Below are 10405 nucleotides of genomic sequence, written 5' to 3' on the forward strand. Positions count from 1 at the left end.
ACAAAGAGCGGCCTCTAGACCTCCATTACAGTCAAGGATCAAGATCATACATGATCATGAAAAGTTGCCATAATATTTAGTACATTAATCTACTTTAAAAATAACCATTAGCAGCAGCCCATTTCTACTTGTACTGTAAGGATGAGCTCCCACTAAGATTCTATGCCCCAACATCATCTATGATATACCGGCACCAATATGGGGGAAAAATATTACTTTAAGTGTTGCAAAAAAGTAATAATAACATATTCCCAAGAAATTAGTCTTGTGGAAGTATAATAAAAGAAGACAGGTCAGACTAAAGTTTGGATTAATAGGTAAAGGTGAATAAAAATAAAATTATAAAACAATGTAAAAATTCACTTAATATGACTAGATGAAGACAGAGAATAGACCATATACATTATATTGTTTTCATGCTTCAAAAGTTTATTTATTGCAAGGCTAAAGAAAAGGAAATGGTTTTACTCAAATAATCATTTATAAAACATTCACTCTGCTTGAATCTACCTTTTGTTTTATATGTAATTATATGAGGTAAAAGAAGAAGCTTTTAGAAAATATGATTTCTATGTGGCAGAATAACTGAAAGACAATATAGCATCCTTCACCGGTTCTGGTTCAAGCTGATTTATACCAGAAAAAGGCTTCCTTTCAGACTGCTCAGGCTTTCTTGGCACAGACAGATGGTAGACGATACCAACATCCTTGGTCATCCCAGCACTTTGAAGCTGAGCACAAAAAAAAAAAAGAATCTGTTAATATTACAGAAACAAAATCCTTTTTATAAAGAACCATGATTGTAGGGAAGCTTGATATTCTACAACTGCTTTCCCAAACAAAAACACGAAACAAACCACAATACATGCCCCTGTATTTAATCCAGTAAATGTAATAGATTTCTAGCTTAAGTTTTACCAACGTACTTAAAGGAATAGTACACCCAAAACATGATTAGCCTTCATTTTCTACTCATCCCCATGCTGAACAACACTCTGGAGTACTTTTTTGATATCTCAAATGCATCTGGAGATCTGGGAGGCTTCTTGCTGTCTGCTGACATTCAAATAATGGAGGTCTATGGTGACAGAGACAGAAAGGTCCATAAAAGTCCACAAAAAACGTGTCAATATTCCTCCATACTGCTCGTCCAATGTATTCCAAGTGTCCTGAGTGGGTAGCATCCAGAATTTACTCGAAACGAAGTCATTTAGAATGTTTTTAGAGCATAAACAGTAGTGTATAGGATTTCCTGAAAGCGCGCACATGCGCGCTCACGACGCTACGGAAGCCGGCAGACCAAACCAGCGCATTCAGCTCGGCAAAGAACTCATGCTCTTCCTCAACACTGAAGTCCTCAGACATTTTTCTGAGTTGTTTCTTTCTTTGCACAGGTAAACAGCACATTTCTTCTTCTATGCTTGCATTATTGGCAGAGCAGACGCTGAATGCGCACTTTCATCTGGTTTGGTCTGCCGGCTTCCGTAGCGTCGTGAGCGCGCATGTGCGCGCTTTCAGGAAATCCTATACACTACTGTTTATGCTCTAAAAACATTCTAAATGACTTTGTTTCGAGTAAATTCTGGATGCTACCCACTCAGGACACTTGGAATACATTGGACGAGCAGTATGGAGGAATATTGACACGTTTTTTGTGGACTTTTATGGACCTTTCTGTCTCGGTCACCATAGACCTCCATTATTTGAATGTCAGCAGACAGCAAGAAGCCTCCCAGATCTCCAGATGCATTTGAGATATCAAAAAAGTACTCCAGGGTGTTGTTCAGCATGGGGGTGAGTAGAAAATGAAGGCTAATCATGTTTTGGGTGTACTATTCCTTTAACCTGCTAATTACCCAATACTCCTTTAACTGCTGGAAAAACATATACTTATGTGTGATATTTTCTTTTACCTGAATAGTTAATCTGCAAACAGTGCTGGGTGCCTCTCCAATTGTTAGGCTCTCTTGGACACCAGTTTGTGTAGTGGAAACGGCTTCCATCGCTCCAAAGCCAAATGCTTGTCTGAAAGAAAGAACCCAGCAGATTATAAACGTCTTTCAATCATTTATCAAAAATACTTAACAAATAAACTAACTAATTAAAATATACCTTCTGTGCATTACTGCCTCCAATCCAGGCTGCGTTGGACCCATAACTTGCCATTCTTATCACATGCTGAATATTATGGTACTCCCTTAGGTTATGAACTGATGCCAGATGTCCCCCCATGGACATGCAGTGCCTCTGCAGACAAAAAACAGAATGATATACAGAAGTAATTGCTGTGTTTTGTTAATTAACAACCATAAAATAAGAGAGTGAAAGAGCATAAGAGCAGAATGTTATTGAAAATCACCTCAGCTGAAGCCCAATCCAAGGGCATGGAAACATAGTGGTAGCAGTTACCGTTGTACTCAGACCAGCCAGAATGACAAGAAGCAAATCTCTGGATCAAGTCCATTGATTCTAAAGACAAACAAATGGAGAGCCTAGTTAAAAGCAATGTATGTCAGCATTAGAATAAACTTTATTCTTCATGATCCTATTACAAAACAACACTCACTGACCTTCATCAGCAGAGCCATCATTTGGAACAGCTGTGGGCATTTTAAACAACAGGAATTAGTGAGTTTGTTTGAGTCTTAGTAACTTTACAAACTCTGTATACTTGAGAAATGCTTACGATCAGCTCCGACCCATGCCATCTCAAAGAAAACCAGGACACACAAAACCAACAACTTCATGATGGAAGTGATGAGATGATGCAGATATACAAGCTGAAATTAATGAAAAATAAGTTAGTTAATGTTGTTATGAACATGTAAACACACCAGTGAGTGAAATAGAAGAGCAGAGAGTCGATCAGCAAACCTGATTCAGAATGGTTTGTTTTCTTCGTCTGCCAGGACCACCTAGGGCTCAATGTGCCATCCCAAGCTTCTTATAGAGCTACTAACCTTTTCGTCATCCAAAAAATAAGGAAATGACTCAGAAACTAATTCCACAGAATAAAATTAGATGATCAGATCTGGTTTGTAACCTGTTCCAAAATTATCAAAAACAAACCCCCCACATTACCATTTGTGCCTGTCATGGCTGTGAAAGCTGCAACAACTCCCTGATAACTTTTTTTTAATAAAAAGTGGGGCCTAAAGGACATTTGTGGCCCTCTGGGACTTTTCCATAGCTCTTGATTGCAATTCTGAATTGTTTAAATTAGGTTTACCATTGATACACATTTAGAAAATATATTAGGGTGTTATTCTGATTTAGAAAAGAATGCAGCAAAATTACATCCTTCCTGCAATCTCTCACACATGTGAGGTGAAGCACACATTTTTGACCTTCTTTCAGTCATATATTTGCTTGTGGTTTCATTCAGTTGCAAATGCAACAAAAATCCAGTGTCATTCACAGAAGAACTGACTTTTTTAGGCTGATTTAATAAAGTCAAAGAAATGAAGCAAGATAATGCCATGTTCTTAAAAGACACACAAAATATGGAACAAAAATCAATCTATATTCTTTGTTTTTCATTTTAACCAGGACATCCAAAATACTTTTATCTTTCAAATTTGTGATGATTTGCAGATCCTTGCCTTAGTGTTTTATCTGGAACCCTTCGGGAAGTTTAAATTAAATCAAAATTGGCTATCCCGCCAAGAGTTTTTTTACTTGTCTAAAACCAGTACCAGAGAATGTATATGAGGTACAGTGTATTTTGTGCAAGAAGTCATTCAAGCTCGGCATGATGGGAATCAAGGCATTGGAGTTACACATGCAAAGCAGGATAGCTTCCAGTAAAATATCACAGTTGTGAAAATTTGAATTAAAAAAGAAGGAACTCCAGCTTCATAATGCCGGTCATAATTTAACCAGCACAATTCTTGTATGTATCTCTCCCATAATAATTTCAAAGGCTGTTTGGATTCAACACAGCAGTCCAGAGGTCCTTTTCTACTATGAATAGTGTTGTTAGTTTTGATTCTACTAAGATAAAGGGATAAAAAACAAGCAACAGGAGCTAGGAGCCACAACCTCCATCTGGATTGAGCCCCTGTCTGTGTTTTGGCAATGGAAATCAAAATGTTTGGAACTGATATCTGTACAAACTTATTAACTTCCAGAATCATTATTACCCACCTCTGCAAAATGTAAACTGTTGCTTTTTCTTGACTTTCTCCTTTACATGTGAATGGGGTTTAAATGTTAACTAGATATATTTTACTTTTAGTATGAAAGCCATTTGATTGAGCCTTAACAACTTTTCACTGTTTTGTTCTTATCTATAATCAATTTTTAAAGCGGCTGCCCAAATGCATTAACCACATAGAAAAATAATCTCTCTTCATGTCTCAGTAATGTTAATTTGTGGATATGAAAAATTTGGTTAGTAGAGTTGCTTTATAGCACTTTAATGGAGAAATAGAAGGTTTTATCTTACTTACTGCACATTATTAACAAAACACTTACTAGTAACACTATTTACAAGAATCAATGTACAAAGAAGCAAACACAGAGTCAACATTCTCATGGCTGCAGATAATGTCTATTCTAGATTATTATCACCTGCTGTAACAATAAACAATAAAATACAATATGAAAATGAGTCTAAATGATAACAGGAAAAATATTTATAAAGAAAATCGGTAAAAGACTTACCAGAATCAGCTTCTTGCTTTTAGTTCTGAACCAGTTGTGAAATTTCCAATTAAGGAACAATAAATCAGCTTTTATATACGCCCCATCTGTTGATCTAAAAAAAAAAAAAATTATACGTGTAATGTTGTGAAAGTGCAAACTTTGCATTGTGTGGCCAATAATGGAGTCAGTCTACAAGTTATAGTTATTTAACTTTGTGCTGATTTTGGGGGCAGCATCTGCGACAACATATTCCATTTCTCCTTAAAAGTGCTAAATTATAGGTTGTATGATTATTTATGTTATTGGGTGGACTAAGGCCACTTGATGAACTTCTTTGTAGAACCCCCCCAAAAAAATTATAAAGGCAACATTCATGTCAAGTTACTGTATGTTACATTTCAAAGAGCAGCCAGAATTCTGCAGCAGTAACCAGACACAATAGTGTCCATGGTAATAGCTGAGGTAAAAATGGATAACGGATTTGCATTAGCATCTTTAATTCCTCTTTATTCCATTCAAAATATAGAGTTTTTGTCTCACAATTATTACTGTTGTCCGCCTCCTTATATGGAAATATTTAATATAATGTAATGGGGGAAACAATGACTAAAACCTAAATTTTGCATGTGCAGGCAGAACATTTTATAAAAAGAAACAATATTTGATAGAGCAAAAAGCTACCTTAAAGGCTGAGAAGCAAACATGCCTCCATGTGTTTTTTCTAGGTCATGTAATTAATGCATTAATAGGGAGATACATGGACTGTTTTACACAAAGCACATTTAGATATTTTAAGAAAAAAAGTAAAACCCTAGTTTGAAATTCTGCATTTTTTTTACCTAATATGTTTCAGGTGCATTTTTTCAACTTATGTAGTTGAATCAACCTAGTGTCACAATCGGGTGGAGATTATTGAGGACCGAAATGCAGAGACCAGGAGGCAAAGGGGAATCTTGAAGATTTAATGAACAGAGGCAGACAACCAAAAATCCTAAATACTAAGAATTACAACACCAGAAAGCATCAGGCCGGTGATGAAGGAGGTTCCCTGGAAGGAAGCCGTGAGGGCTGCACAGCTCGGGACCCACGAAGATGTTTGGAATACGAGCTCAGGGCCCTTGGAGGTGTGGAGTGCTGCTGAGGGAACTTTGAGGTTTCACCACCTTGGAGCTCTTAGAGTTCTAAGTTTCACCATTTAATCCTTCCTGGGGTTCAGGAATCTCTGGATGGCACAGAGGTTGCTCATTAAAAGGATTTAACTGTGCTGGAACACTAAAGGAATCTGAGTGAGGAGAAGCGCTAACAGGTTTTGAATGGGGGCTGGAGATGCTAATAGGGTCTGACTGGGGTGTGGAGATGCTAAGAGGGTCTGACTGGGGAGTGCAGACTTTAACAGGGTCTGACTGGGGAGCTAGAATAATGGGTGGAGTAGGCTAAGTGTCTAGGAAACAGAGGGGAGTTAACTAAGAAGGGAGGGTCTGTTAATGGGCTCACGCTCGAGGACTGGCCCGCTAATCGGCTCTGGCTCGGGGACTGGCCCACTAATGGGCTCCAGCTCGGGACTGGCCCGCTAATCAGCTCTGGCTCGGGGACTGGCCCACTAATGGGCTCCAGCTCAGGATTGGCCCGCTAAAGGGCTCTGGCTCAGGGACTGACCCACTAACGGGATGTGGCTCAGAATGTGACCCACTAAAGGGCTCCGATTAAAATAATTATTATTTGGGAAAAAATATTTTATTCACCTCATGGATTTGCATTGTGTATTGGTCTCAAAACATTCCAATTAGTGAAAAGCTATTTTGATCACATCCCAAATTCTCCCAGATGAACAAAATCCACCTTAAACTATAATATGGTTTTCAACCATGTTTCCCTTCCTCTTTATACATAGTAGTTTAGTTTAGTTGGGTTTTACTAGTTTTAGTCAAGAGTTTTTAACTGAAATATTTTTGACTTGGAGCTGAATGATTTTGGTTAATAAACTCATATTTTGAACAGAAGTTGTAGTTAATTTAATCCATGTATGTGCAGAATTATCTGTTTGACCATGATTTGAGCTGGAATCACTCTTTAATTTATTGTTCTAACACACAGTTAGTAGAGCATGTGTTCATAAACAATATATTACATTCCAAATAATATCTGAATAAAAATATATATTTGCCACCGCAACCGTGGAGGACAACAAACAAGTATCAGAATGGTGCACATCCTTTTGTATTCTAATAAAATGTGATAATTACAGTATGTGTTCATTTTAATTCCCCTTTGACAAAGAAATAAAGGAAACCTTGTGAAATCATTGCTTCAGCTTTTAAGTGAATGGAATCCAGCTGACAGTAATTTAATCCTCATGGTTTTATTAGAAATCATTAAAGCAAAAACTGCATCAAGAAGACAATGAAAGACAGCAGAGAGCTCAGGAGACATTTTTGGAGAATTTCAAGAATGCTTAAGGTGTAAAACAAGATTCCAACTTACCAACAGGCAGTGGCAGAGTTAACTGTTGGTTATTTATGATTCATTTATCATTCTAAGGAAAATCATTAAAAGTTATGAAGACTTTGAAATGTGCCTGTGTAAATTCTCAGTCATCTGTATCCTGGCAACAAAAAAAAACAGGGAATAAATTGGAAGGAAACTAGAATTTTGCTTAGTGAAAGAGTCTTTCAGTTTTGTTGGCTTGAACCAGAGCAATCTCTAGAAGGAGCACTGATGTATTTAAGCAGCCTTAAGATCCATCCTCCCAAGCACTTCTTTTTGCGTGCTGTTGTGGGACAAAGGTTTTCATGATGAACAACCCCTCTCCCTTAGACACTGTGGAATAAAAATGAGCACTGAGAGTTGATATGCAAGGAAGAAACGTTTTATTTTGCTCTGCAGAGGTGAAATGCACAAACCAGCTGAATACAGCTGAGTGCGATTCTGAAGCATTCAGAAACACACCCCTACATTTAAAAAGAATCCACAGCATACACACCCCCCTCACCCTTATCTAGAGTAGGGAGGGGAGGCACCTGCTTTCTGTCCCCCTAAACAGTACAGCATAGTGAATAGTACAGGATTTATCTATCGTTACTTCTGTTCAAACATTTTATCACACAATATAGGCCAAGGAAAAACCTTGATTCCACAAATCCTTCCACAAAACTGCAGGTATGCATAAAAATATAAATGAGTAAAATAATAACAAACAAAAACAAGAATGATCAGTACTTCAGTTTCCTTCACTATTCAGTGGTTTAAGACAGAACCTCCATTGAGACAAATCACTGGAATTAAGCTGTTGTTTCAGAAATAGACATCTAGGTGATCATAAGCAAAAGTAAACACCACTAAGGATGGCTTTAGGATGAGATAACAAACTTCCACTATTAATATCTACTGTTTACTATATGTTTACTTGAATGGTTCAAATTACTCACAAAGGACAAAATAGTCAGAGATTTTAATTAAGTAGGAGTAGATTACTTAAGTAAAAGGTATGACACAATAAACTTAATCCTTAAAGTACATCTTTTATATCTAAATTGTTACTCAATTAAATGTAACTGAGTAAACGTAACCAATCACTACCCCCCTCTGATTGTTATCTTGTTCTATTAATGAAATGGCAGAAAATCTATGAATTCAATTTGTGGTTCGCAGGAGTTTGAATATGAAAAATTAATACTTTACAAGGCAAATGAAAAGAAGCAGTTATCTTCTCTTGCTTCATGAGAGGTTCTTCTTGGTCTGGTAAATAAAGATATCAGCTTGTTGATTACTGGTACATGTAAGATTAATAAATTCTCTAATGCCTCTCACACAACCTGCTTTAAAAGAAAAATGAAAGGCAGATGAAAAACATATTAGATTATTTAGAGTTTTTACAATGATGAGGCCTCAATCTGACAACCAATTTCTACAACTAACAGCTCTGATAGAACAAAATACCTGTAAATGTATCCCTTTTTAGAATTTTACGACACTCAAGATATTTTCTTAAAATTTGACATGCCATACATAGTACAAAAACAACTGATTAGCTATTGAAGAGTTCCCATGGCACAAGTTAACTGCACTGACCAGAAGTAGTCAGTCAGTTGTAACCCACAGTATGTCAGAGTTTAAAGGCATCCAAGTCTGTGACTATAAATTATAGCATTTCAATAAAAAAATTGTATGCTTTAACAGACAAAGAGAACAGACAAAGATTCTAGTAGTTCAGAGGCTCAGGTTCGCTAACCAAACTTGGTCAACACTGCGGCGTTGAAGGAAGGTCTGGCTGGTGATTATATAGGCAGGTCACCTGATGGGCTGAAAAAAGTCAGCTGTGCAGGAGGGCGCCAGCCCAGGAGATCCACAGCGCACTCTGCTGGAGAAGGTGGAGAATCTCCAGATCCCAACAGTACCCCTCTCTCAACGACCGCCTCTTGGCGGTCCCGAGGATGTGGACGGGAGGGACTTCTCGTAATCCTCGATCAAGGACGGATCGAGGATAAACGAGCCAGGAACCCATGTGTGGTCCTCCAGACCGTAGCCCTCCCAGTCGACGAGGTACTGCCAACCGCGACCTCGCCGACGGGAGTCCACGATCTGGCGAACCGTGTAAGCCGGATGACCATCGATGTCCAGGGCGGGTGGAGGGGAGTCGGAAGGCGGGCACAAAGAACTAGTGACTACAGGCTTTATCTGGGAAACATGGAATGTTGGATGGATGCGCAGAGAAGGTGGCAGGTGCAGGCGGACAGAAGAGGGGTTAATTATGCGATCGATTTTGTATGGACCGATGAACCTGGGTGAAAGTTTCCTTGACATATCCTTCAGGGGAATGTCTCGGTCGACAACCAAACCTCTTGGCCTGGAGTGTAGTCAGGGGCAGGACGTCTCTTGGAGTCAGCGAACTTCTTGGTTGAGGCTGACGAGCAGGTGAGGGTGGTGATGGTATCCCTCCAAATACGTGGGCAGCGGCGGATGTGATGATGGACTGATCTGACCGTTATCTCTCTCTCGTCTGCGGGGAAGAGTGGAGGCTGATACCCTATGGAAACTTGAAAGGGGGATAAACCAGTAGAAGCAGATTTAAGGCAGTTATGAGCATACTCAATCCACGTCAGGAACTGACTCCAGTCAGTGGGATTGTTCAAAGTCAGGCAGCGCAGAGTGGACTCGAGTTGCTGGTTCATCCTCTCCGTCTGCCCATTAGATTGAGGATGATAACCAGAGGTGAGAGAGGATTTGCAATTTAATGCAGAACAGAAAGCTTTCCAGACCTGTGAGATGAACTGGGGACCACGATCTGAGAGGATTTCTTGAGGAATACCATGGAGGCGAAAAACATGCTTCACAAGGAGCTGAGCCGTCTGGAATGCTGTGGGGAGCTTTCTGAGGGGACTAAGATGACAGGCCTTGGAAAATCGATTGACGATGGTTAGTATTGTAGTCATACCTCTAGAAATCGGGAGACCAGTAACAAAATCGACAGCAATATGAGACCAAGGACGGGTTGGAACAGGTAGAGGATGCAGCAGACCAGAAGGTGGTTGGTGGGAGGTCTTGTTTCTAGCGCAGATGGGACAAGCCAGAACGTACTCTTTGACGTCTTTATGCAGAGACGGCCACCAAAATCGCCTGTTTATGAGGGCGATGGTTCTGCTCACTCCAGGATGGGCCGAGAATTTAGCTGCGTGCATCCACTGGATGAGGCGGGATCTGACGGAAGACGGGACATACATTTTATTTGGAGGACCATTACCTGGGTCAGGTTAAGAAGCCA

At 39.2% G+C, this 10405-nt stretch overlaps 1 protein-coding gene across 1 annotated transcript; it reads right to left on the reverse strand.

The window, feature by feature from the left end:
• Nucleotides 1-414: 414 nt before the first annotated feature.
• On the reverse strand, nt 415-4696 carry LOC119771886 (galactose-specific lectin nattectin-like). The gene is made up of 7 exons (XM_038268112.1): nt 4666-4696; nt 2687-2780; nt 2571-2600; nt 2360-2469; nt 2113-2247; nt 1914-2025; nt 415-731 (listed from the first exon to the last, which is right to left on the reverse strand). Exons 2-7 carry the CDS (start codon nt 2745-2747, stop codon nt 664-666), a joined length of 516 nt encoding a protein of 171 aa, XP_038124040.1. The 5' UTR covers nt 2748-2780; nt 4666-4696; the 3' UTR covers nt 415-663.
• Between the last annotated feature and the right edge of the window lie 5709 nt (nt 4697-10405).

This window comes from Cyprinodon tularosa, unplaced genomic scaffold (genome assembly GCF_016077235.1).
Source record: "Cyprinodon tularosa strain WSP-4 unplaced genomic scaffold, ASM1607723v1 ctg1186, whole genome shotgun sequence".
In the NCBI taxonomy this organism is placed as follows: Eukaryota; Metazoa; Chordata; class Actinopteri; order Cyprinodontiformes; family Cyprinodontidae; genus Cyprinodon; species Cyprinodon tularosa.

Coding starts and splice junctions, on each gene's coding strand:
- LOC119771886 (XM_038268112.1), bottom strand. CDS start 2,747: ATGAAGTTGTTGGTTTTGTGTGTCCTGGTTTTCTTTGAGATGGCATGG. Junction 2,601..2,686: donor GGCATGGGTCGGAGCTGATC/GTAAGCATTTCT, acceptor AAATGCCCACAG/CTGTTCCAAATGATGGCTCT. Junction 2,026..2,112: donor GAGGCAGTAATGCACAGAAG/GTATATTTTAAT, acceptor TCTTTCTTTCAG/ACAAGCATTTGGCTTTGGAG.